General features: G+C 36.3%; 1 protein-coding gene across 3 annotated transcripts; it reads left to right on the top strand.

Moving 5' to 3' along the window:
• Window positions 1-1,444: 1,444 nt before the first annotated feature.
• Window positions 1,445-18,275, top strand: LOC102691526 (transforming growth factor-beta receptor-associated protein 1). Of its 3 annotated transcripts, none has more exons than XM_069196306.1 (13): window positions 1,445-1,502; window positions 1,956-2,752; window positions 4,721-4,915; window positions 6,525-6,679; window positions 7,485-7,567; window positions 7,852-8,196; window positions 9,005-9,062; window positions 10,573-10,716; window positions 12,000-12,137; window positions 13,087-13,252; window positions 13,592-14,028; window positions 16,727-16,855; window positions 17,427-18,275. In XM_069196306.1, the coding sequence occupies exons 2-13, from the start codon at window positions 2,065-2,067 to the stop codon at window positions 17,466-17,468; spliced, it is 2,580 nt and encodes an 859-aa protein (XP_069052407.1). In that variant the 5' UTR covers window positions 1,445-1,502; window positions 1,956-2,064; the 3' UTR covers window positions 17,469-18,275. The 3 variants fall into 3 exon arrangements, with proteins under 3 accessions (XP_069052407.1, XP_069052414.1, XP_069052417.1); XM_069196313.1 differs by having other exon boundaries at window positions 16,723-16,855; XM_069196316.1 differs by lacking the exon at window positions 16,727-16,855.
• Window positions 18,276-27,916: the final 9,641 nt, after the last annotated feature.

Here is a 27,916-nt window from a genome sequence, read left to right as displayed (position 1 = left end):
AACTCAAGCATCAAAAGTGACTCATTCAGAAACAGAGCACAACGATAATGGTGAACTGCAATAATGGTAACTTTGCTTTTCTATTTCTTTTCTCTCTGACGTGTAATGTCACATACTGTAACTCCTGTTAAATGTATTGCAGCAATAGTGTCTCTAATATTCTCCACTGAGTGAGTGCCCTATCTCTGCTCTTGACCTACAGTAATCATGAGTCTTTACATCCCGAATGCATCTTTATTAGAGCAGAAACAAGTGTGGATATCAAGTCCCATCTGTTATTTTTGTTAGAAGTTCAAGAACTTAACGTAGCGAAGACACTGTTAAAATAAGTCAGTGACCAGTGAAAGCATTGATTAGTGGCATTACAGATAGTTAAAGTCTTATGCAATATATACAGCACAGCCAAAGTTATTCTGACTTCAAACTTTAAAAATATCTGAGAGCATGTTATCAAGCATAAATATTTTCTCTAAAGACTGTAGTTTCAAGAGGATTTGATAGATGACGTAGAGGACAGATAAGTGGTTGCAGTATGTACTGTATCAGGACAATATTAACCTTTCACGATTTTTGAAAATGATGAGTCATGACAGTTGTTTAACTTAATCTAAATCCAAATTGTCAGAAAAACAGCCAAATGTATGAATATACTATATACATTTTCTATAATTTGGACCTGCAGTTTATTGTTATTGAGAATTATTGTTTTTCATAGGTAGGTTGGGTGTAAATGTGGATTCCTTTATTGGTGATATTTAATGTGTTTTCTCTTGAAGTGCTATCTTTCAAAATAATCACAGAAATGTATTTACTGTTTTATTTAGGCAATAAAATGTTATTTATTTTTAAAAAAGACCACTTTAAATAACTGGAATGCACTCACAGTAGTTGCAACTCTGGCATGACTCAATAGTTTGTGGTTTCTGATTTCAATGTCATCATCAGGTCTAAAATCACTGTATTCATCAGCAGTACCATCTCTAAGATCAAAGAGTTTCTCCAGAATAAAAGCAACATATTACAGACGACAGAAGAACACTGAGTACTAATGAGAACTAACAGAGTTGTTGCATTACAAATATAATTAAGCTTCTTTGAAATATTCCATTATGTTGACATATAAAGTGGTTATTTATGTTTTTATTGTTTGATTTTTGGATTGGATTGGATTTGAATCAATGTTAATCGCAATATAACCATAAACAGTGTTTAAAGTATGATGTTTTATCACTGTCCTCCCCTGCTTTCTATTTGAAGTAACATGCTATTTATTCTGTTACCCTTAATAGTCTAATTGTGTTCCCTTTTCTTTTGTGAAGGAGTCATTTTTATTGCTTTACTGATGAGGTACTGCAAGTACACAGGGTGTTAAAACGCTGACAGGACTTCCTTACAGGATAACAGTCACATGGCCAAGGTCAAAATACAGTTTGTACTGAGCAGTTCTTGCTCCACTTCTGTCAGCTTCCTGAAGAAAAAAATACAGTTCTGCTGTTTTGAAGGTATGTTGTCGCTCTTCAAAAATAATGATTTAGTGTAAAAAATGTGTAGGTGATATTCAACAAAATAAAACTTTGAATTTTGTGAAGTATAATTGTAAGGACATTGTAATAGTAGTGTTACCATTCTTTTTTCAGTTCACAACAATTGATGTACAGTATTTCTTACTGTTCTAACAGTAAACTGTCTTAATCTTAAATATCAAAGTCAATTTTAGTGTGCTCCTTTCAAAAAAAGGAAAGTCTTTGCATTATGAAAAAAGCTTTGATTATTTCTATATAAAAAACACATGCATCCTTTTGAGCACAAAATAGTTTCATGGATGCCACAAGAGTAATACAATATTCAGAATTGAAAGAATGTTTAAGAATATGTTTTGGCAATGAATGTTTCCTCAGTATTGCTGCTATATTTTATGGCCACTTCTTCTTTAATGGTATTTTGTTTTGCTACAGTATGTGGTTCTAGCTGTGGTTGCCACTGAGAATAGAATCTGCATTATTCTATCCATATAAAACAGGAATTTTACCAGATAGAATAGAACATAACCGCTGAAGGAAAAGCATGAGTCTCAAAGTCTTCAGCCTTTCTCTGGTTATTGAAAGCCACCCCAAAACGAAAAAAAGGGATACATGTAGCTTTCAGTGCATGGAAGCCTGTGGTAAAAACCTTTACTTTGGAACCAAAGACTGTGTTGTCCAACATTTTGTCTTGCCTGATGAGAGCTTTCCAGACTCTGAGGAAAAATGTCCTACATTAAAACAAGTCAAGATTAAACAAATGGGAATGAGGAGACCAGTTACACAGCTTAAAGCCTCTCCAGAGCTGAACCACCTAATTTTACTCTGTGACAATACTGTTACTGTGCTGAACATGTTCAGCCTAGAGCCTGTTCAGACAATGCGGAAGATCCAAAATGTTTCTAGTTTTCACGTCAATGAGACTGCCACAGCTTCAGCTCCCGACTGCATTGAGCTTTTTACTCTGTCTTCCAAGAAGAAATCGGTTCATCTATACATGGTGTCCATAGATAAATGGGAACGTGTAAAGGAAGTGTCATTTTTGGAGGAGCCCTTGGCTCTGGCAGTGGATGGAAACTGCCTCTGTGTGGCAACCAGTGAGAGATATGTTCTTCATGATTACAAAAATGGGACGACTGTAAAGCTATTTCCACACAATAGAGAGAAACAAGCCACAATTGTTGAACTGGCTGGAAGAGGAGAATTTCTCTTAAATGGCCCTGGATCCTTGGGTAAGTAGAATCAATTATTTGATGCCCATAACATTCAAGATGAGATAAAAGAACTATTAATGCTTTACTTGAGTGAGGCTAAGAAACACTCAGCTGTCATTTCTCCTTCATAAACACCCCACTTCAACAGCTTCACAAAATCCTTAACAGTCCTCATGTGCTGTTGTTGTCCAGCGTTCAAACCTGACTTCTCTCTACATGGAGTTTCCAACTGTAACTGTCTCAATTTGAATTGAGATGAATACCTGTAATAACTGTGTTATTCGCTAAACCGGTCATGTCATTTGCACAAATGTTTATGAAGGATTATGCGTACTATTATATTATGTCTTTAGCCCCATTCAAGTAAAATGCTACTAAGAGAAGTAAGAAACTTATAACAGGAGTTCAGGAAGACAGTTAAAATCCTAATCTTGCACACTTGAGCTCACCTTTATATGCTTCAAGTTCAAGTTCAAGTTTATTTGTCAATCCAGCCATATACAAGTATACAGTGCGAATATGGACAAGACACTGACATGACAATTCTATAAACAATGTAGACATAGACATTTCTGACAGGGTACAGGGTACATGAAGTGCAATGTGCATAGTGCAATTTACTTTACAGGACTGTGCAAAGAATTGTGCAAAGAATACATCAGAATTAGGTTTCCAGATTTGGAATAGGTGCAGTAGGTACCAGGGTGTTGAGGAGCCTGACAGCCTGTCGAAAAAAGTTGTTAGGGAGCCTGGTGGAGCTGGCCCGTATACTGTGATACCTTTTACCAGATGGTAGGAAGGCAAAGAGGTTGCAGGAGGGGTGGGAGGGATCATCCACAATACTGGAGGCCTTGTATGTGCAGTGTTTGTGGTGTATGTCCTGAATGGACGGAAGGGAGGCTCCAATGATGTTTCCTGCTCTATTGACAATTTGTTGCAGGGACTTGCAGTCTGAGACCTTACAATTCCCAAACCAAACAATGATACAGTTTGTCAAGATGCTCTCGATGGAGCCTCTATAGAATGTGGATAGTATGGGGAAGGTTCTCAGTCGCCGCAGGAAGTGGAGACGTTGTGCGTTTTGGTGTTGATGGTCCAAGTGAGGTCATCTGTGATGTGGACACCAAGAAACTTAGTACTTCTAGCTGTCGCCACAGGCGAGCCGTTGTTGTGCAGTGGGGAGTGATCAGAGTGGGCCCTCCTGAAGTCAATGATCATCTCTTGTGTCTTATCGACATTCAGGGACAGATTGTTGTTTGTGCACCAGTCCGCTAGTTGCTCCACCTCCTCTCTGTATAGTGCCACATCGTTGTAACTGATGAGGCCCACCACTGTCATGGCATCGGAACATGATGTATACAAATCTACTGCATACAAATCTTGCACCCAGGACTTCTCTTCATGTACTGTATCTCTCTTGCATCATTCCTACAATCCCATCGACACCCGTGAAGCAACTCGCTAGCTCACTGCTCGCTTTATGGTGTGTGTGGTGGAGGATGTTTGGCAGCCTTATCCTTACAGTTAGGCTGCCATTCCCTCAGCTCACTGAGTTAAACCAAATTAGCTCTACATATTTTGCCCTTTTATCACATCCATAAGAATCTAATTGAGCGAATGGCAATATTTAGTGAATTAGTCAGAATTGCTGGTGTTGGAGGGGAGTCCCCATTACCTGTCAAGTCCTTTGAGTGGAGTGTCCAGAAAAGTGCTATGTAAGTGTAAGGAATTATCATTATTACATTTCTGTTTCTATGTTACGAAATGCAAAACTTATTTTAAAAAACAGATGGTGTGAATATTAAACAGAAATCTGTATTCATTTAAAACATGGCAAATAGCACAGCACATTTCAATACAAAGAAATTAATAACTGCTTAACACATTACTTTATTCTGCCACTACTTGGTTCAGTTTTTTTTTGTTTCATTTCAAGTTTGCTGAGTGCAGAATGACAGAAACATTATGTGCACTTTATGAATACAGGAATGTTTGTGACTAAAAGTGGGATTTCACAGCGCCCGCCCGTGAAATGGACAGAAAATCTGCTTGCAGCTGCTGTGCATTTTCCCTACATTGTAACCCTGGAGAGTGAGGCCCTACGAGTGCACAGCATTCTGGACCAGCAGCAGAAGCAGACGCTCCCTCTACACAAGGGGAGGGGGCTGCTGTCAACACCAGGTGAAAATGAGAGTCACAATTACAATGACTGTACATAGTCGGTGCATTGTCTTGTCTTGTCTAGTATCAGAAACATCAGGAATACATTTTCTGACCACTCACTTTCTTTCCCCATAACTTGATGTCAAATCCAAAGAAACTGCATGCTGACTAATCTTAACACTAAAACAGCCTGTATGGAGAGATGTCTGAGCCCCATGGCCAAGAAATTGAACACACTGTATGTTTCCTTCTCTCTCATACAGCCTGGAGTGAAGCAGTTCACTCCGCAATGAGCCCTTTATGCACCCTTCTCTGAGATGCATTAAAAATGCAACAAACAAGTATTGAAATTAATAGCAGGTGCCACTTTGTATATTTAAAAGGGACCAAATATTCCAATCTGATGTATACAGTAAGCTCTGTTTATAATACCCCATTTCTTAATAAAAAACTATTCTTTGAAAATATGACCTACTTTTTGGCCAAATGAATTCATCTTATGGTTAAATACGTTTTTGAAAATAATCTTGTAGTCCTACGTAATTAGGATATACTTAATAAAAGCCAAAAATATTCATAAAGCAATTGGTGTTTAGAACTACAGGGCCTCCACATCCTTTCCAAAGTAACACAATTTATGGCCTAACGAAAAGGTAAACTTCGTCGAGTGGCCCAGTCAGAGCCCTGACCTCAATCCAATTGGAAATCTGTGGAATGGCTTGAAGTTTTCCGTCCATCAATAAGCCTCTTATAATCTGACTGAGCTTGAGCAGTCCTGTTAGGAGGAATGAGCAAACACAGCTACTCCCAATTGTGCTAGATGCAGACCTCTACCAATAGAATTATGGCTGTACTTCAAACAAAATGTTCTTCTACTAAATACTAACTCATGGGTGTGTACACTTATTCTACCTTTTTTTTTTGGATTTCATTTGTAATTACATTTCAGAAAGTTTGAGCATTTGTTTTTTTTCTCTTGGAGTCTTTGTGTTACACTGTGTAAATAAATCTAAATAAATTCTGATTGAATGTGTATTGAGGGGTTGCGTGGGGGCACATTTCTGGGGCCCTGGGTTCAACAAGAGATCTGGGGTGCTATCTGTGTGGAGTTTGTATGTTCTCCCATGCTCACATCCGTATCATGCAGGTGCTTCTTCCCAGAGTCCAAAAACATTCACCCTAGGTGTGGGTGTGCATGTCCGTGTGTCTGCCCTGTGATGGACTGGCGTCTCATCCAGGGTGTACCCTGCCTTGCACCTGCTGCATGCCTGGATGGACTCCAGCTCCCTCTTGACCCAGAATTGGAAGACATAGTTAGAAAATTGATGGGTGTATCTTAATTTGAGGCTGTTAGGCCACAAAATGTGTTACTTTTGGAAAGAGTGTGGAGACCTTCTATAGGCACTGTATATGTTAATTATTCAAAGTATTCTACAATTTTCCTAACCATTACTAAGCTACTGTTAACATCTCCAGTTTATGCTAAGTAAGTTAAACATGCACATTGTATTGATTATAAGTACATATATACATTAATGGTCTAACCTTTCCATTATTGTTTCCAGGATTGTTCACATGCTGTAGATGTCCATAAAAATTGATTTTAATAATTTCCTTTACCGTTCAGAAAACGTTTTTGTCCTGACTGAAAACACAGTCTACAGCTTGACTCCAGTTCCAGTTGAAGAACAACTTGATGCCCTGCTCAAAAGTGAAAAGACAGATGAAGCATTAGATCTTGTCCAAGGAGTTAAGCCTTTGTTTTCAAAAGACACATATAAGGTAACAGAAGATAAAGCCTCAGTGTATTTTTAGATGTTTTTCACTTAAATACATTGCTACAATAAATTCTTTAAAAGTACCTCTCTTTCCTATGAATTCTACTGTGTAGACCATAAGATGTATTGTTTCCTGAAGGATAAATCTTCTAATTTCTGTTGAAGAATATTTTACATTGAACGCAATGTTGCTAGATTAATGGATTTGCAGTGAAACAGAAAAATATGTTCTGGGAAATTTGTAAAACGTTTATTTCCTTGGTTTCCATTAAAGATTGTCCATACGTCCATTCACAAATAGGATTTGCCAATTGCCACAGGTAATAACAAAACTGTTTTCAAAGGAGGGAAAGAATAAACTATTTTTTCCCTACTCATACCGTAAATATGTTGGCTCTTCCTGGATTGTTCACAAATGAAAACCTTTGTAAATCTCCAGCCTAAAACATTGAGATGGCCAAGTGACTGAACAATTCTGTGCACTAGAGTTGAATAAGAGTTGCTATACTGTCAGTGTCCACCAGATGGTAATATGACCATGATGGTTCTAATAATTTGAAGCCAAAAATAAACTACAACATTCTTCAGAAAATCTCAAAATTATGTTATTTAGTTCGGTTTTTTTTTCTAGCTGACGTGCCTGTCTGAGGTCAAATCAACATTAATACAGTATCTATTTTTGGCATGTGTAGATTCAGCTACTAAAATATTTAGCAAAACCTGATGTTTACTACATTCTCAAAGCAACATGTAAATTGTCTCATATTATTCGGAACAATCTTACGAATTCAAATACATTTTTTTTGTAGGTGTTGTACAGCAATGTAACTCGAAGAGCTGGATTTGTGAAGTTCCACCAGGAATACTTTTCGGAAGCCAAAGACCTGTTCATGTAAGAACAACCTGCCTTTGGACAGTTTTGTCAACATTTACAACGGACGGATGATTTTAACGAACAATTCAGATGTCCACAAAAAGTAGTCAATAGTAGACAAATAATAAATAGTATAACATTCTTTTTAGACGTTTGTCCCATTTTGAAAAATAAGTCAGGACATCTCTTTTTCTACAAAATATCATGCTGTTATGATACATTTATTCATTCATGCTACAAATACAAATAATAGTTCTTCACTGGTTCTGTAACTCACAGTTATTGTTTTGTTCTCTTTACAGCAAAGGCAATCTTGACCCCAAAGAAATAATTTCTTTATACCCCGAACTGTCCTCTCTCATTGCCGACTCCAAGCACTGGCCCAATTCTGCGCGAAGCACTAGAGATCTGCGGCTGCTGAAAGAGAGAGATAGTGAGACATTTGAAAAATACACGGAATTTCTCTGCTCTTTTCTGAGAGATTGCCGTCTGACGGAACAGTCGGCGGACTGCAGAGAAGAAGTTGACAGGGCGCTTGTGAAGCTGTACGCAGAGAGAGGAGATTCCGAGGAGTTAATTAAAATATTATCTTCTCCTAATGCCTGTAAGCTAAACGAATGTGCTACTTTTCTGGAAAAATCTCACAGGTAAGAAAGTTCTTAGTCTACCTGCTCTGCAGGGTTGTTGGTACGTAAAGACAGACATCACGCCGGTGGGTGCTGCACTCTACCGTAGTAGAGAATGATATCTGTGAGTTTCTACGGCAGATGCAAAGCAGTTTTGGGATCTTCTAAAATAAAATGTTTTATAAATAATATATTTACAGAAATCAGCAAGCCTGCCAGAACCTGTTGTTTTCTTTTTCTGCTAAGTCGCAGTTTTCATTCAAGTAAGACACCAACAGTAGCTATTATTATTATTATTATTATTATTATTATTATTATTATTATTATTATTATTATTATTATTATTATTGTCTTTTGTTAAATGATAAAAGGAAATGAGTTATTGTGAACGAATGGCAAAATAAAAGCTATGAAAATGTTGTACAATCTAACTTGAAACATTAACGTGCATGTAAAAATAATGAACACGGAAATTAAGCATGATTTGGGTAAGCATTTAATTTAATTAAACTTAACTAATTGGAATAAGATTTCTGAATTGAAATTAAATTAATTAATATATTTATATTCTACAAAGCATAATTTTAAATAATAAGCAGTAAAATACTGAAATTAATGACATGCATCAACAACATCCAAATCATGAGAAAACTTTCATTTTATATAAGAAATACCTTAGCTGTTAATAATAAATACTGTATTTTAACAGACTTCTGAGGGGCATAAACAAGATGTAATCATGTTACTCCAAAACATGTGTTACTCACAAAGAGCAGTATATTCATTAAACAAAAACAGAAAAAAAGTGATGTTCCATTTTGTCTTCTAGATTCTTTGCTCTAGGATGTCTTTATCAGAGTCATGGCCATAGTCTCAGTGCAATTCAGGTACAGTAATCTCTAGCTACAGTTTTATGTGCCTGCTGCGCATAAGAGAAATGCTCAGCTATTGGTAACATTAAGAATTCAATTTTTAGAGATGGAGTAAATTCTGCGATAACATCAATTTCAGTGGTACATGTCTCTATCACCAAATCTATTTTCAATAGCAGTCAGAACCTTCTAGCAAATTAGAAGATAAGTATGTAAGAAAGGTTGGAAAAGAGAGAAATTCTGGATTTAATGGAATTAAATTTCACATTCCGTGCAGTCCATTCTTACAAGGGCCCAACATTTGGACCTCATAGTGAGAAAACGTGTTGGAGTGTTCCAAACACCTAGAACTCTTGCTTTTTAGTTTCCAGCTGTGACCCCATGTCCTCATTTCACTCCTGAATGAGAGTGAGAGAAATGAGAGAAGCAGTTACTTAGGCCTGGCTCTGTCTGTACACTTGGGGATTTTATATACTTAGATTCAATCACCTCTCAATCTGTTTTGTTCTAGATTGAATCGATTTAGGCCTGTCCATATATATATCATTCTCCTGAGACCAGGAATCATTCTTGTTTCTCTTCTTTGAACTCTTTCTTTGAGTTTTAAAATCTTTTTGTGGATATTTGACATACTGTAACGTCCCTTAATTTAAATGTTCTGTTCCTTATCCAAATATTCTAGCCTGGCGGTTCCCAGCCTTTTCTAGTTTGTAGACCCCTTTTCAATCAGTTCACAGCCCACTACACACTATTTGTTTTTTTTTTGCTACATCCTTTTGATTTTTTCCATATTTCTCTACTAAACATTTTCCTAGATTTGGACTTCATTAGCTCTTAAGATATGGATTTTCCTTTGTCCATCAGTCACTCTACACAAGAGGTGCTATAGATGTACAGGAGTTTGACAGCCATGAAATTCCTGCTTAGCCATATTGCCCTCCATAAAATCTATTTTTAAAGACATTTTTTCGGTTATTGCTAGTAAGCATAATATTTACTTAAAACATTGTATGCTATATTGTAAAAACTCACCAGAATAGCAACTCTTAAAATGTTTTTTATTTAAAAATTACTGAAATACATTTGAAATAGAACATATTCACAGCATTGTATTACAATTTTGTAGAATATGTATCAGCATTATTTATGGGAAACTGCAGTCACTTGTTCTGTACTCAATTTTGAACTCAGTTACCTCTACATATATATTGCTGAAATTTAAAAACATAAACTCCTAAAAACCATCAGAATAACACCACTGAACAATGTAGACTTTGGTCAGAAGTTAGAATACAGAACTGTTCTCTAAAGTTTAATATATGGTTGTGGTCATAGTCACAGAAAATATCTCAGTACCACTGCTCTTGCATTTTTAGAAACCTTTAATTTTAACAATAATATTGTCCATTTCCCCTGTAAACCTTGTCTACTGACAAACTAGTCAAATGAAATGTGTTACGTGAGAAATAATCTGTGCAAACAGATCATGGAAGTAACTTATTATTCTTCTCTGGGGATATTGCAGACTTGGACTAAAATAGTTGATGGACACCATCATGAGAACATGCATTTTGATGTCTACAGCCACATAGTGGATTTTTTATGCTGTGAAACAGATTTGGAAGTTGTCTGGAAATATGCTGACTGGGTTCTTAAGAAAAATCAAGAGGTAACGTCTATTGATATAGGCTAATATTTTAAACCTCATCCTCACTGTCACGATCGCAACCCCTCCTCTTAAGGGCGCTCCAGCCTTTCCTCGTTTGTATCATTCCTGCCACCTGTTCCTTGTTTCTTCCCTGTTTCTGTTCGCCTTTAAAAGCCAGGCGCTTACTTTACCCAGCGCTCTGCATCTGATCCCCGCATCGTGCGAGCCCGGGACCTGGTTGCGCCTGGCTCCGTTATGTTTTTAACTTCCTGCTCCTGTCCTTGTTACCCCGCCGGTCCCGACCCGGCACCTGATTTTAATCTCCTGTTTGGACGGATTTCTCAGCCTTGGACCTTTTGCTTTCGTTTTTGGATTCCCCCTTTTGGATTTATTCTGGACTGTTCACCTCGGCCACACCTCCCCGGATCACCAGCACCGTATGGACACGCCCCCCTGTTCATCCCTGTTCCTGCATGACTTTTACCTAGTGTATTCCTTCCTCACTATTCTGGATTGTGTCGTTCGCATAGGGTCCGAATAGAGCTGTTCGTCACACTCAATAGGGAGTTGTTTAGACCAACCAACTATACTAGCAACGATAAACGATGAATATTGTTTTTATGTGGTTGGGCTTTGGAGAAATTATGTAAAGTGGTGTATAATGAACACATTATTTGACAATTTGTGTTGGGTTCCAAAAAACAAATTTGTTGTACATAATTACTGTATATAATGTAAATGGATAATGTGAAAAGTATTAGGTTATATAAATATATAGTATCTACTATTATACACAATAATGTAATATATGAATATATTACAAATATGTATTATAATTTATTATTATTATATAGAATTCTACAAAATAGAGTAGAGTTTGCATTAAAGCTGTGTATACACTACCTTCTTGTACTTATCAAACAATCAATACACTTGACTACTTTGTAAAATGTAAATAATGGTAAGTGTGTTAGACTGTTGTGTTTTGTTGTGTGGATTGCATGCATAGATCAATCAAAGTTAAGTGACAGATTATTTTCCTCACCCCATTTACAAGACTTGAAATCTGTAATATTCAAAAATATGCATAAAATGTTTGTCAAAATAATTTAGTTGATATTGGCAGCCTTGATAATTATTATTTGAGTAATTAAATTATCATTGGAGTAAATGTTAAAGATGATCCACTGCATCAAAACCACCAGAGAAACACTGGGAATTGTTATCCTAAGTTAGATGCATTTACAGTTTCTTCATTCTGCAAGCATTTTCATTGCATAAGATATTTATCTTGTCTTTTACAGATGGGAGTACATATCTTCACTAAGAGAAAGAATAACCAGAAATCATTTGTTGAGGATGATGTCTTGAACATGTTGAAGAAATACTCCCTAGCTTTAATATTGTACCTTGAGTATTTAGTTAATGACCTGAAGAGTGAGGTGGGTAGACATGATTTTTCATCATTCAAGTGTCTGTGGTGCTTTATTTATAAAGAATTGTGTCCTAGGAATTCTGTGGAGAAACAATCATGTTAAATAAAATAATACAGTTCAAATATGACAAATGCGAAAATATTTAATCAACCTCTCCTTTCTCCTAATACAGTTTAGTATAGTACAACACCAATGTTAATTTCATTTTAATAGTATTATAGACCAATGTGTACAACAGAGAAAGAGCTGTTCTGAAAGATGCAATACTTTAATATTTCCAAAATGAAGAACATTCAACTTGAGATTAATTCCAAACAAAATGTAAAAGGAACAAACCAAACACATTTTCAATCTGCAGGGGCAGGTACAGAGGGAAAAAAAAAGAAATAGAACAAGAGACTGGGAAAAGGAGGAGAAAAAGAGAGGGAAATCAGGGAAACAAATTCCAGTCGAAGCATGAAAAGAATCTGTAAATGAAGGGAGAAGATTAGAAAGACATACAGTATCAGTTCATTGATGGCTATGGGAATGGGAGGGATATGGGAGAACATATCTTCACGTTGTGGCATAAGAGTCCAGGACTCCATGTGAAAGAAAGATGACTGGAGGATCGATGTAACCAAGGATAGGAGAGGTAAAATTGTTAGACAGCCTTCTTCCTGTTTCACCAAGATAAATGTGCAAAGATTGCAGGCAAACACAATGCTTGATAGGTGATTGTAAAACACAGAGTACAAGTATACAGTACATATACTGTGTAAATGTGTATACACACAAACATACATAAATACACATGTACTGTATACGGTACTGTATATGGTATATCTTGGCAATTTCAAGATCACCCATAGGCATAAATGCGTAGATTTATTTCTAATACATTCCACTAGTTAGCTACTTCTCACTGTTGACAGAAAATCCAGAAAACGTGACTTGTGAAATGTGTTTCTGTCAGGATGAGAAGCACCATACTCTATTGGTAACAACATATGTTGATCAAATACTGGTGATAATGGAAAAGCAGGGAATGGAAAGTGGCAATCTGACTTTAACTGTGAAGAGAAATAAACTGCAGGACCTGCTACAGGAGACTTCCATTTACAACACAGCTGTTGTTCAAGGTCAGTGAAACTAGCTAGAATTGCAATATGTTAAGGCATAAAACCTTGAGAGCAAAAAAAACAAATGTAATTTTAAGAGCATATAAAAGTGCTGTTGAATATTCTGTTTCTTTTTGTTCTTTTTTGTATTCATGTATTTAATGACTCAATTTTATCATCTTAATAATCCTCTCCTGTGTCCTCTCAGTAGTGGCTGTTGATCCCAGATAATATGCTATAATATCTTGAACTCTGGGAGAGAGAATACTTTCAAAGTTGAATTGCTTCATTCTTCGGCTTAAATATTACTATGGACAATTTTACAGCATACTGTAAAACTCTTTAATTTATGAAATCTAGACAAACTCATGAAAACAGGCCTCCACGTGGAAAAGGCTATTTTGAATGGACGAGCAGGACAACATGAAAAAGCTCTATGGATCTTGGTGAACAAAGAGCAAGACATCTGTGCTGCAGAAAACTACTGCAGAAAGAATTCGCTAGGCAGAGGCAAGGTGTTTGGTAACATGCTGTTTCTCAGCTTGTTGAAACTCTATCTAGATTCAGTCACACCCAACTCAAATGCAATGGTGACTGCTGCAGTGGATCTCCTCAACAATAATGCTGCTGCGTTTGACCCAGCCAGTGTCCTGCAGGTCATTCCTGACTCCTGGTCACTGCAGCTGATATCCAGATTTCTGGTTGGTTCTCTGAGAAGCATGACTCATTACAGAAGAATGGGGAAAATAGAGAGGAACCTGGCCCAGGCAGAGCACCTGCTGTACAGATATTTGTGGGTGAGTATGGCAGCTGTATGTGTAAACAAATTATTTGGATGTATTTTGTACATCAGAAGCATTTTTGGATTTGAAACTCTTTCTATCAGTCATGGCCCAAATAACTTTGGTATGGTATTGTACTGAAAATGGGCTAATTCCTGAATGATGAAAAGAAATCTTTGATGATTTTTGAAACAGTAGGGGTGTTAACTACCAGAAACATGTTGCCTTGATATTGTACACTCTGGCCTTCCTAAAGTTCATTCTTAATCAGATGGTGAAGCAAATTTCTCACTACACCACCTGATCTCTTGTGTTGCGGGACTACTGAACTTGAACTTGAACTTGAACTTTATTGCCATATGTAACCGGTACTGGTACAATGGAATTCTTACTTACAGAAAGTCTCTCGATTGAGTCTCTCGACCTCTCGATTGTAAAACAAGTGTAAAAAACAAGACAAAGTGCAAACAGTGCATCAAGACAATGTACAAACTGGTACATAATGTGTACCACGGTGGGGGGTGTCTGTCCTCTGTTATATGTAAAGTGCTCTGAGAAGCTTTGGAAAACATTTTATAAAAACAGCGAATTATTACTAGTTTAAAAAACAATCTCAGAAATCTTAAGGCTTCATTTCCTATTGCTGCCAATACTATAGCATGCAGTAGCTAGTGATTTGCGTTTCAACAACAGTATGTTTAATATGGATCCTGCCATAAAGAAAATGTGGCATTCAACTTGTTTTATGTTCTCAAATGACACGCAGCAAGCATAGAAAGAAAGACTATCAATGTCTACTTTTGATGAAAAGCAATTGTTTCTCTATACTGTATCTGTATGTTCCTGTTTAAGAAGCTATTAGCTGATATTCATGGTGATTTTTAATTCTGGAGCTATACATTTACAAGATGTGTTACATCTGTTTCTTTCCTCATACATTTCAACTCTAGAACACTGCAATTAATCTCCTAAACTACAGTAGGTTACAAAGATTCCAAAAGCAATGAATATAATGAAAGGGATAACACAACCCTGGACTTATTAGGTGCACTTTTACCCAATGAGGTCCAGGTGGAACACTGCCTTATCAGATCACCTTTAAAAATGCCTTAATTCAAAGCTTACTGTAGGTCACTGCAAGAAAAAGGGCACACTTAGTCAGTTTTCTGTGCATCCCATAATGCCTGGAATGTCACCAGAAGCAAGGGAGAGGGCCACTGGCATGCTGCAGGCATGCCAGACACTATGTAGTAAGCCACTCCACTGTGTCCCGACTGCAGAGAAGGTTTCAGCAGACCAGTAGGACAGGTGACCGTACAAGATGCTGTGGCCCTCGAGTGACCACACCAGAGCAGGACCGACACATCAGACTGGTCCATCTGAGAGATCGGTTCAGATCTGCCACCTGTACTGCTGCTGAAACTGTAAACAAACACAAGGCCCACATCAGTGACAGGACAGTGAGGCTCAATGCTGCTGGCCTTAGAGCAAGGCGACCTGTCTGAGGCCCTCTGCTCACACCTCTTGACGTCACACCAGACTGGCTTGAGCCAGACAGAGGTGGCGATGGACTCGTCAGCAGTGGCATCAGGTCCTCTTCACGGATGAGTCACTCTGCAGCCTGTTCCACAAAGACGGGAGGGCCAGAGGAGGAGGAGATGTTGCGTTTCTTTTTTTCATCAGTATATATTGATGTGTTTTAGAAATGAAACTCCTCTGGCTGGGGTGAATGCCTTACTCCTCAGTTCAGCAGCCTTGCAGCATTTGTCACAGAGTTTGCTGATTGACTTATGAAAGCCAGGGAAGAAGATGAGGTTATCTCACCCTAATATAGTTCATTATAATTTTACAGACCAAATATATTGCATTAAGGACAGAGATGAGAACCATATAATTTTCTTTAGGCACATGACCCATAGAACAATAAAACAAGTTGGTGGAAGTCATCCTGGAATACTGAAGCTTCCAAGGAATGACAAACCACAGAGGATACACAGTACATGACCGACATTCTGTTTGCTTGGGTGCTAGTAGATTTGTCAATAGTTCAGAAGAACAGTTTCTTAAAGTAGCCCCATGAGACAGGTTTAATAAGTTAAAGGTCAAGGCTAAGGAATTTGTTCCAGACTATCTTCTGTGTAAAGGGTGAATGTGACTGTTTCCTGTTCTGAATTATTCCTAAACTGTTTACTTCTGTTCCTAAGATTAATTTATGTTTTATTTGTGTCTATGGCTCCTTGTATTGTTGCTCATTTTGTCTTGATTCTGAATATCTTTAATCTAGTCACTACGTACAGTTATTGTGTCAGTTCCAATCTAGAATACTGAAGTGAATTAGTTTGATTAATCTCTTTTGTACCACCTTTCGTAGTGTTTAAAACTAAACACAATATTCCTAGTGAGATCTAAGTGTGGCATTGTATAATTTAAACATTTCTTCAATATTTACATGAATAGATGAGGAAAATGTTAAGTCAAAACTCCTAGTTCTTTGTTATAATCCCTGTTTCAGTGTGATATTTGTAATGTACTGTACACTTGTGTTGCCTCCATGTAATTGCATGCATCTATTCACATTACATTTTATTTGCCAGGTGTCTGCCCACATTTGAGTTGCATGTAATTCACTTTGTAGTCCTTTGTGTCTGATGCAGTGTTTAACAGGAATGAAAACCAGTTTGAAAATAAAATATTTTTTCCCTGGCACAGCAAGACGGCAGAGCAACTAGAAGTGGAAATGCTGGTTTATTTACAACAAAAGGCCTCCACAAGACAGTATCGATGGAAGATTGAGAGAACCATTTCTCTAAACCATTTAATCCATTCTAAGTCTGCCTACTGGGTAATAAAAGCCAATAAATACTCCCTCTGATATAAAGCATAAGACAGCCCTTGCCCCTAGATCTATTTCTGGCCTCTTCCTGTCCCAGGCTGTGTTTGACCTTATTGATAGACTACATATTGGTAAATAGTTGTGGACTGTTGACAAACTCTAGACAAACATCACCTGGGGATCTGAAGACATAGCAGAGTCACCAAGCAGATGTGAGCCAACCCTGTGCCCTTAGTGTAATTTGGTCTGTATTATCTAAATGTAACTGAAAGTTAAATGCTATTCCACATTCATATTTGTCATTTTTAACTAGTATACCCCAAACATTCAGAACATCTAAAACGTCAAATTTGACAGGTTTACTGCCGGGATATAGATTTTTCAACCCTACCTGTTCCTCAGCTTTCCTGAATGACGTATTACGTACAATATCAATTTCATATCAAGTTAAATAAGGCAGTTCCATTCAATTCACCAATTACATAAATTCAATGAAAACTGACAGCTTTAACAAATCGAATGACTGAAGCTGAAAAAATAAAGTGACTTCGCTGACATTTTCTCTTTGCTTTCTTTTCAGGCACAAGCCACTCAAGGAAACACAAAAGTAGAAAAAGAATAAAACATGGCATCTGTGCCACAGATTTATCTGGAGCCTGAGGGGGATGTTGATGATGCACGCTGTGCAAGTAGAGAAAATAGCATTCCAGCATAGCTGCAATCATTGTGCCATGAAAAAGTCCTATTGTAAAACAGCAGTCTTTATTATAACCAGGTCACGGGCATCACTTTCAGACATTTGTCTACACTGCAAATTGTAATTACTGTTTTAATTGCTTAATCACGGTTCTGTTTTTATTTCTAAACTAGAGGGGCAGAATGTTCTGTTCTTTGTGTAACAAGTAGCATCTCATAAAGCACCTCACAAAGAGGAATAGAATATCATAGTTCACCACACACAGAAGTCATTGCATTATAGACGGACCATGCAGTACTGACATAAAGGTCAATTTTATGTGCATACTAGAACCCCAGTGGCCCATGAGACCAGATCTCATCCTGGTTTCAGTTCTGCTAAGCAGAACAGAATCACGCAGCACAGTTTCATACTGTAGTAAGGGATTATGTGTTGTGCATAATGTGAAACTCAAATCGCTTAGTTTCAAAATTGAATCTGCTATCAATTCACTTTAAACAATGATCCTGTCCTCTGTGCACCGGTAATTCTATTTTATATATGTGCAAGGCTTAGCATACATATATGAATGAAGACTGTATCTGTATGTGACAAATGTAACTATACCTGCTTTCAACAGGATCCTGATAGTAATCCTTATAGATCATAGTAATTAGTCATCAGTACAGTGCTTGCAATTGATATTTTGAGTTGACTGATGTGTGGAAACATTAATAAAGACTGTTCTGGAAATTTTTGTTGTTGTGGAGTTATGAAAACTAGCAAGTCAATACATATTTATTATATTTATTCAATAAATATTTCATAGCCCAATACATCTATTTATTAATACACAGTATGTGACTTCCATATTTCTAAAGGAATGGCATCTACAACACATACTTTAATGTACAATTATCTCTAATTAGAGTTTATAGTCACTGCCAGAGATTTTCAGAGATTGCATCTTCATGCATTTATTACTGCATGATAAACCAGTTAGAAATGCGCTAATCCTTCCTGAAATGCTTAATTTCTAATCCTTATACTTCTTGCCTTGTTACAATTTCCATCAGTTCAGTTTCTTTTTTCAAATACTGTACTACCTGACTTTACTAAATCTTTTACCATCAAATATCTGTATCGTGTCCTTCTGTATCTGGCTTGTAGTTTAGATGTATGTAATTCCTGACAATACTTGTTTGTTATGTTTACAAACATATTTACAGTATTTATCTGTGTTTCTCAAGAGATATTTCTTGAGTTCGTGGGTGCAGTTTTATTAACTACTGTATTGTATTACAGGTTGTCTCCGATTTCAGTATGGGAGATTTTAGCAATACCTTCAAGACTTCCTACTTGTTAAACTGTTAAAGATTTATTAATAAGTCCCACAAGCTTTTAATTACAAGGATCCATTTTCTTTGCATCCTTGAAACAGGTGTACTGGAAAGGGGACATCTCTGTCAAGCTTTGATTAGTATTTATTATGGCATATTTGGATTAATTAGTTGAATAGCTTAAAGAACTGGTACACAAACATCAAGGTGTTATATCTCCCTGCTTTGTGCACATTTACTGTATGTTTAAGAGATAACATGCAGCTGTTTGTACAGTATTTGTGTTTGCCATTGGGTATGGTAACACATTTAAATAGGCTGCACCCACTGAACAAATGTGAATCACTGAAGTACGAAATAATGAGTGAAAAGTTAAAATATGCTAATAAACACTCCAAAAATGTGTGCTAATGGCTAATGAAATGACTAATGGCAGTTGAAATGACAGTATAAGCAATTTATTTATTTATGCATTGCATTTTAAAAGGCATACTTAGACATTACAAATTGTGTTAATAATGTTAAAATACATTAATTCAGATTGGTTCTATTTTAAGCAGCTTCCATTTATCCAAATGTTTGGAACTTTTGTAATTTGTTTTACATTTTTGAATATCACAAAAGTAGTTGGGAATGTTCATTTATTTAATTAAATAATAGGTCAGTATTAATTCCATAGCAAAATTAGTAATGATAAGAACTCTTGCCAACTGCAAAGTAGGACAATTGCTTGATTCGAATGATGTATTGAACATGTTAAAAAAGAGAGGTAAAATAACAAAACAGTGAAATCGGCATGGTTTGCATTGCATCAGCATGAAGAATGTGCCAGTCACACCTGATGCAGGTTAAATGTTACAAATCTGTTTTTGCCTATAGTCAAGAGATAGGATCTGTTTCAATTATCCTTTCTGCTTAATCTATTTCTTTTTTTACATTATAAGTAGATTATTATGTTTTAGACGATAAACCTGCTTACAGTACATCTATCCATCCATTTTCTAATACTATGGTGTTCCTAATGTTAATACTTTGGTTATTTCCCTTTATTGAACAATAAGGTTCATATCCAAGACTTTGTGCATTTTATCATCTCACTGATTTATCTAGACACCAAGCTTCTATCACACTTTAGCAACTTTATTGATCTCGAACTGACAGACTATTGAAGTCCGATACAACATGCAGTGTTTTCTCCTGTTAACATATCTATGTACAAATATGGATACTCATTCTCCCTGTGTTGTTCTTTTATAAGGTGTGGGAAAAGGGGTTTGATCATCTTGAGTGAAATGCTTCTGTTATGTTCTGAGTTCTGGGTAATATGACTTTAGTTTTATCAAAACACTGAAAAATGCCAGCCTTTTGTCAATCATGATTTCATGTACTTCCCAATCTGCTTCTTCTTAGGGCACTCATCAAGAAAGTCCATCTGACCTTTAATGGGTTAGAATATGTCTTCTAGAGGTAATGCTCCAGTCTAATCTCAAAGGTATTGCTACTGAGCTGGAGGGGTGAGGTGGGCTTGTGTGAGGTGAGGGATGCTTAAATTGTTGTATTGTATTGTGTTTGGAAAAATGTATCACAAATAAGCATGAACTACCAACATGATGCAGCCACTCTGTGACCATTACCAATCAAATTAAAATTAACTCCATCTCAGGTATTCCTGATTATTAACTTCATGAGTTCTTTCCTGCATATTTGTAAAGCTGAAAGGATACCTGTTACAGATATACAAAATACATACTGTGTATTTCACAATTAAGTGTTTGCTAAAAACATAATGAATGTGATTTCTGTACATGCTCACAATAGAACTGTTTTTTAAACAGTATTTTAACAGTATTATAAAGAAGGGAAAAAGAATGAAATGTGTAGAACCACACAAAATGCATAAGACGGCACAGTAGTGTATGTATTTATTATTTTGTGAACATTAATTTAAAAAAGCTAAAGTTTTCTATGTGAAATTCAGTCTCATAACACTACCTATAGAGGATGCCTATAGAACACTAAAGGATGACAGATAAAACATTTATTCATAACATTTTTCTTGATCTCGGTCTGACCCATTGTTCATTTTCTTAAATATTGGCAAGTCAGCTATACACATAATGAGAATGAAATTAATTGACCCTTGTATTTCCACAGTGTTCAGAACTGTCTACAGAGACTTTCAGTTCTGTTTGACATCCGTTTCACTTGTCAGAGTTAGTTATATCATGTTGAGAAGCAGTAATAAGAATGAAACAGCTGAATACATTGAACAGTTTTCTATGTATCTTGCAAGTAATATCTTTTAGGTGTAGAGCCAGAGTTAATTGATAATCATCTATAATTTTGGCAATAAAAAAAACGGTGTTGCTGAGAATCACTGCAGAGCTCTCAGATGAGGCAAAACTAAACTATGGGATTCCTATGAGATAAACTCTCACATTTAAGCTTGATAATAAAAGAGCAAAACTCGGAAAGTGCTCGGAGCGTAGATTCAGAAGTAGACAGGAGTCACAAAGATGGGGCACAATGTTCATGTGCATTAATATATTCAGTTTTGAATATCTTACTTCCAAAGGGATCCAAGGACTGTGAGAGTTGTAGTTCTCTAATACAATATGACCCCTTTTTCTTTCAATACGTTTGTGCTCTAATGCCTTTTTTTGTGAGGCAAGAGGTGGAACCATAACAAATTCTGAAAGTGGAAATGGTACAAAACTTAGTCTAAATATAGACTTGTTATTTTTATCGCAGTATTTTCATGCTTTTACCTGTCTATTTTATCAACAGGTAAACAAAATGCTTGAAGAATACCATTTTAATTTTATCTGCAACTGAATCTGATGAATAATGGAAACTGTGGTTAATGTTTTGCCACTGTCTTTGTGCTCAGCTTGAAGGAAAGATTTGTTGATGAACTAGCTTTTTACTAGTTGAGGTGAAATCAATGGAAACACAGAGAAAACCAAATATTAGCCATGATTAATTGAGAAGACAACATAGATATCAGAAGCCCACCTCCCTATATGGACATACAGAAATACTGGTTTTGGTAGAAACAACTACAATAGATCATAACTGCATGGTAGCAATATGCAATCACTCTCTGTATTGGTAAGGAAGCAATTCTATACTCGGGGATTAGGAAATGATTTCTGTGGGATTAGCTTTATTGAACATTTCTTAGCTTTATTTTCCCCAGCAACAGTTGTTGGGTGCAGTGACATGTTCAAAAGAAATACCAACAGCATTTGCAGTATTTCTTCTTAAACCCTGGTGTAAACTAATCTGAGTTTAATCCTACAGTCAGGGAGGTATTTCACCCTGATGTTTGTTTTTATTCTCTATCTGTTATGAAAAAAATCAGCAGGTTCTTAATGGCGATTACAAATGCACCATGGGATTACTCATTTCCTAGCAGCCTATCTCAAATGTATTAATGGTTCTTCAAGTGCTAGGTAACATACCACTTCATCAACAAAGCTCGAACTCCCAACAGCACTTATGCAAAGTAAAAAAAAGGACTACTGACCTTCAATTTGATTAGGCATGTTAAGCATTAACTATTTTTTTAAACTTGCACCATTAAATGAAGAGAATAAACATCAGAAACCAGGTCTGTCTTTATCTGCTACTTGATTTTGAAGGCAATGTCTTTACTTTCATTCATTTGAAACCAAGGTACAAGTTGTGTTCTTATAAGAAATTATGCAGATCTTCAGCTTTGTGGTGTATTGTTGCAACATGTGTTGTTTCACCTCTACATGTCCAAGAGGAACACACAAATTGTTATTTACAAAGATTGCGATTCCCTGAATTCTGGGCTGCTGCAATCCAAATTTATTATCGCTTGTCCCCTCAAATATGGGCCCACCGCAGCTGTTTAAGGGAGGGGATGCCTATGTTTGTGGGAGAACAATGAATTTGTTCTGTGCAAACAAAGACCTCCCACAGGACAGTCTGCAGTCTGCCCCTAAGCTGACGCAAAACTATGACTAATGTTTCTTTAAACCTAAAAGAAAAGTCAATTAATTATAAATTAACCCTAGATTATAAAAACCTTTTGCCAGTAAATTTAGTTCTGGTCTCCTGGATCATTGGATTAGAATGTCTGGTCAAGAGAAAATAGTGCCACCTATTGGTGCACCAGTTTTTTTTCAGACTTTCTGCAAACCAGATCGTGCTCTTCTTCTGAGATGACAAAGTATAAAAATACCATAAAGATGGTATAAAACCCTGTTGCACACAGCCTTGGCTCATTAGAAAGAGATGTCCTGACAGCATACAAGTTACAAACCCAAACTGGAACAGACACAAACACATTATGTCTTGGAAATACACACACAATGGAAATATTTTTTCTTGGTAAAAAAAAACAGCTGGGTACTTGTAATGCTGTTATAAGTGTGTTTAGAATGTGTTTTCAAATAATATTCCTTAGCAGGGTTCATACAATTTTCCTGAGCTGAAGTTTACAATAAATGAATTGCGATAGCTATTTCTCGAAGAAAAACTAATCCCAGACATTTGACAATTTTCCAAAAACGATGATGAGATTTTAAATTATTTGACCTGAAATATTTCAGCCAGATCAGCAAATTAAAATGACATGCCATACAGTATATATTTAAAAAAATGTGTTTCACTTTTTTAAAACATGTGAAAGCTGCTGTTTCTTCAGGTATACATCTGAAAAAATAATAGGATTTTCTGCTTCTAGAAACAGTATAAGTGCTATAAAAATTCCAAAGAAATGAGGAATATTTAACAAGGCTTTACAGTAAAAACATTTCAGCAGTTCTGTGACATTTTAATATATGTGCATCAACAAAAATAAAAACTGTCGATTGAAAAAACAGTAGGTCAAAGCTTGGAATGACAGATGATACAGCTCCAAATCACAGAGCAGACAGAAATTAAAATTTTAAACAGACTGCAAAGGAGCACAGATTTGAATGGTATTAAGAACACTTTGTTTTGAAATGTTAATTTAATTTGAACTGTGTGCATGGAAGGAAATGGAAAAAGCTGGCTCACAAATTACTTTAATGCAGGTGTTTATCTCACTGTATTAAATGATTAATGGTTGTGATAAAACTAGAAAAAGCAACGTATTGTGATGCATATGGGCATGGGGTTAGAAAATGGAATAATAGGTTTCCCAGGTAGGCTAGATAATACTCTATCAGAGGTTTCTGCATAAATGCAGGGAAAAATAAAGGAAGAGGTTTAAGAGAAAAAAATATACCTTTCACGCAGATCAGAACGGAGGCCTTTTTGGGATAGGAGGATATTCCTGGAAAGAAACATGGATTTAATAATGTTTGTTCAGTACTTAATTTATAGACACATATACAGTAGTCAAAGGTCCATTCTTTTCCTTCTTTTATATATTGCTACAGCTATACAGTAGGTGACTAGGAAGTGCCTCTAAGAGTCTGGATAAAGTGTGTGACAGCTGGCAGTCTAAACATTTCCAGCTTCAAAGGGGATGTCCATATTCTGTGATCAAAGCAATCACACACTTAACCTCGGTTTACCTTCATTAATTAAATTCTGTGTCAATCAACAGCCCAGAAAGACACCATATAAGATGCAATCAAAACAGAATAGGGAAAAAGAAGGACAGATTACAAGAAGAGGAGGGCAGAACTTCAAGCGTGTGCCAGGCAAGAGATCCTTGTTCAAGATGATCCAAAAACACTTGATTGGAGTACTGTATATGAACCTCGTTAAGAGAGCTGGCTATTCTGTAGTTTTTAGAGAACTTGGATTTCCTGAGTGAAGAGTCCCACAGTTAAAATGGCCTCTCCTGCTAAGTGGGTGTATCTTAGAATAGGGAGATAGGTTCCAATTTGTTTTGTAGCATCCAGGTTAGAGTGAGAGAGATTTAATCATAGGTTGAATTCTGTTTAGTTTAGAAGGCAACTTATCTCTTATTTTGGGGTCAGAGTGCAGGGTCAGCCATTTATACAGCGCCCCTGGAGCAGTTGGGGTGAAGGGCCTCGCTCAGGGGCCCAGTGGAGTAGGATTCCTCTGGCGGCCTCAGAATACAAACTGCCAACCTTCCAGCCACCGGCGCAGATCCTTAGCCACAGACCCACCGCACCTCTCCTAGTATATAGTAAATACTATAATATATTTTATAATTTTACATTAGCATTTGCTCATTATTACCAAACTTGTACCTTCTCTGGAGGTAGTAACCAGAGAAATTGTATTGTGAGTAAAAAAAAAAACAATGATGAAAAAAATGATCTCAGTTCTCTTTCTTCAGCTCGCTGCTGTGTTAACTGAAAGCACTGTTATTCACTAGGGAGAAGAGGCCTCTTGCTACATGACACTGCTCCGTGATTCCTCGAGGTGCACAAAGCCGAACCACACTTCAACAAGCAGCTTAAAGGATTTTCACATTTTATTGTTGAGAGTAGCAGAGTGTTTTCACTCCAGCAGTGCATTTAAAAAAAAACAACATTTTTTCCATGGAGCCACTTCTGTAGAAATCTCAGATCATGTTTTTAGCTAAGCTAACCAAACATTAGAGGGCCAGAATTTAACTATGGCTTCAAAGGATACATTATTCCATAATGTCAAGTAATCTTTAGATTACATCCGATAGAAAATGAATCAAATACATTTTATAATGTATTATATATAATGTCAGCTATTTTATATACATTCCAATTTTAAATTCAAGAAACACTCTTTTTACTCAACTTAGAATATGTCACAATTGTATTGAATGCAGGCCTCTAAAATCAAGCCATTGCTCTGCACCCAGCCATTAAGAGCTAAATAATAGTTTCTAAGTACTGTAGCTACATATATCTTCTGTTATTTTCTGAACTTTCTGTTTGGCCAGCCCTCTCTAGATGCGGATACATTTGAAATGGTTGTCATTATGACTTTGAAAAGCACCAATTGTTATCATCATTAGTGAAGAACAAAGCAATATATATATACAATGTATGTCAAAAACGATTGAAAGATTTCACTCTAATCTGTGTTGTTATAATCATCAGTACCCCTGAAAAATGAAATAATAAGGTTCAACTTTAAAGCAGTTAAATTATTTACCCGATTGTGAACAAATTCACCATTGTCGACTCACTATAAAAAAACACCTTGCTGTGTTGCCACGATGAGATGTGAAATACTGCTCTCTATAACAAAGGAAAAAAAACTGCTTTGAAACGTTATATTTTTCTAGTCCACAAAAAGGTGTTTTTTATTATGAAAAAAACACACAGATACAAATGTATACCACACTAAAAAGTGACATTTTGGGGTTCTTTAATTTGTATCAAAATTATTTTTTCTAATTTAAATGTATTTGTAAATAATAAAACCTTCAGCTCTTTTCAAATGATACCACAGTCACAATAGTTAACCCCTGTATTTCACAATTATTACTGATTTGATTAACTCACTAAAAATAAATGATTTTATAGCCGCATAGTGTGTGGACAATGGCAACTGTATGTGAAACATCCAGATTCAATGAACAGCCTTTATTTAAAACACTACAAATGCCCATGGAAATTACATGAAGTTTCACTCCGTGCATTTCACACAGATAGCTAGTGAGGAAGGAAAGAGTTAAATGATTACAACCATAACAGAGAAAGCATAACACACTGAGAAGATCAAACAAGAGCATCGTGTTTTCATTAAACCTAAACTCAGTGTAGCATAAACTTATTGGAAATCACATTTGGACAATCCTCTTCACAAACTGAGCTACCACAGTTCTCCCATCTTATGACTAAAAGATGCTTATCCTGTATATACTGTATAACTAGAGAAATGTATTAATTGTATTGGCAAATAATTTCCATATTATTCTCATATATTATTCAGAGGTTTTTGAATTGGCATGCAATGGGATGAGAACAATGTGTGATATTTTCTTTATATATTATGTATGTGTTTTGCTCTTGTAAAATGACTGAATATGTTTTTTTTAGCAGGCTTCTCCAAAGACACCCCCGTGTTTCTGTTGCTTGGTAATAGTAGCCTTCTCACTATGATTAAAGGGAGCTTCAAAGCCCAGAGCACATCTCATTAGTCATCACTGTAAAGATAATGAATTCCTGTGAGGAACCTGATTAAGAATATCAACCTCTATATTGACAAACCTGAGAAGAATCACCTTAGCATCAGGTTTATTAGAATAATCTTTATCTCAATTAGCCAGGCAAGTTAAACTCAGTCTCCACGGCAGGGTTTGCTTTGATGCTTAATGTCCGTTTTTTCAGATGACACACTGACATTTAAAAATCTGCCTTCCCTGTAATCAAAGTTAGATTCTGTACTTACAGCTTTGTATCACAAGCTTTCTCAAACATGAATCAAATTTCTTCCCTTTAAACTTGCATATGCATAGAGCACGAATATAAAAAAGTCAGAGGTTTACAGCACATATAATCCACGTATGGAACAAACACTCTTAAAAAAAAGTCCTACTTACAATGTCTGCTAAATGTCCTATTAAATATCACTGATTTACTGTGACTAAAAAAACTCTATAAACCTTTCACTATGCTTAGTTTTGGGGTGTAGTTATTCCTATTGAACTATCTTTAAATAGTTTCAATTCTTAGCATTTTGCTGAGAGGTCTGAGTAGGATGTCTCCTTTTGCATCTTCCTGGGTCGTGAGGAGAATAAGAACCAATTAGATATGAAATACAAATGTATTGTAGCCTGACAATAAACCAAGCAACATTATGACTTAGAATTAAAGAGGAAAGTGAGGAAGATTAAGGAGAAATATTCAAATTAGCATGAGAGCCTTCTGTGTTTTCCTTCAGTGTTTTGGCATCTTCTTCCTCCAATAAAAGAGGATCTGTCAGGCCTTGTTATTTCCCATTGAGAGTAGCTTGCAGCAGTGTAGAACGACACCTAATTAATGTTTACCCAACGGAAAACACCCACTAAGCTCAGGTTCTGAGAATTGGAATTGTCATCCACGGATTGTTTTCACATTGTTTTTACTGTACAAAATGTACAGGTGTGTAGAATAAAACACTCTTCGTTTTCACACTTCTAATCCAGAC

Source organism: Lepisosteus oculatus, chromosome 2, assembly GCF_040954835.1.
Source record: "Lepisosteus oculatus isolate fLepOcu1 chromosome 2, fLepOcu1.hap2, whole genome shotgun sequence".
Lineage (NCBI taxonomy): Eukaryota > Metazoa > Chordata > Actinopteri > Semionotiformes > Lepisosteidae > Lepisosteus > Lepisosteus oculatus.
Note: the sequence above shows the minus strand (reverse complement) of the source record. Positions and strands in the feature narration are given on the sequence as shown.

What these genes read in the sequence shown, in the direction of transcription:
- LOC102691526 (XM_069196306.1), top strand. Translation starts at nt 2,065, where the DNA reads ATGAGTCTCAAAGTCTTCAGCCTTTCTCTGGTTATTGAAAGCCACCCC. An exon ending in GGGGCTGCTGTCAACACCAG is followed by an intron (nt 4,916 to 6,524) that starts GTGAAAATGAGA and finishes TTTACCGTTCAG; the next exon opens with AAAACGTTTTTGTCCTGACT. An exon ending in ATTCTAAGTCTGCCTACTGG is followed by an intron (nt 16,856 to 17,426) that starts GTAATAAAAGCC and finishes CTTTCTTTTCAG; the next exon opens with GCACAAGCCACTCAAGGAAA.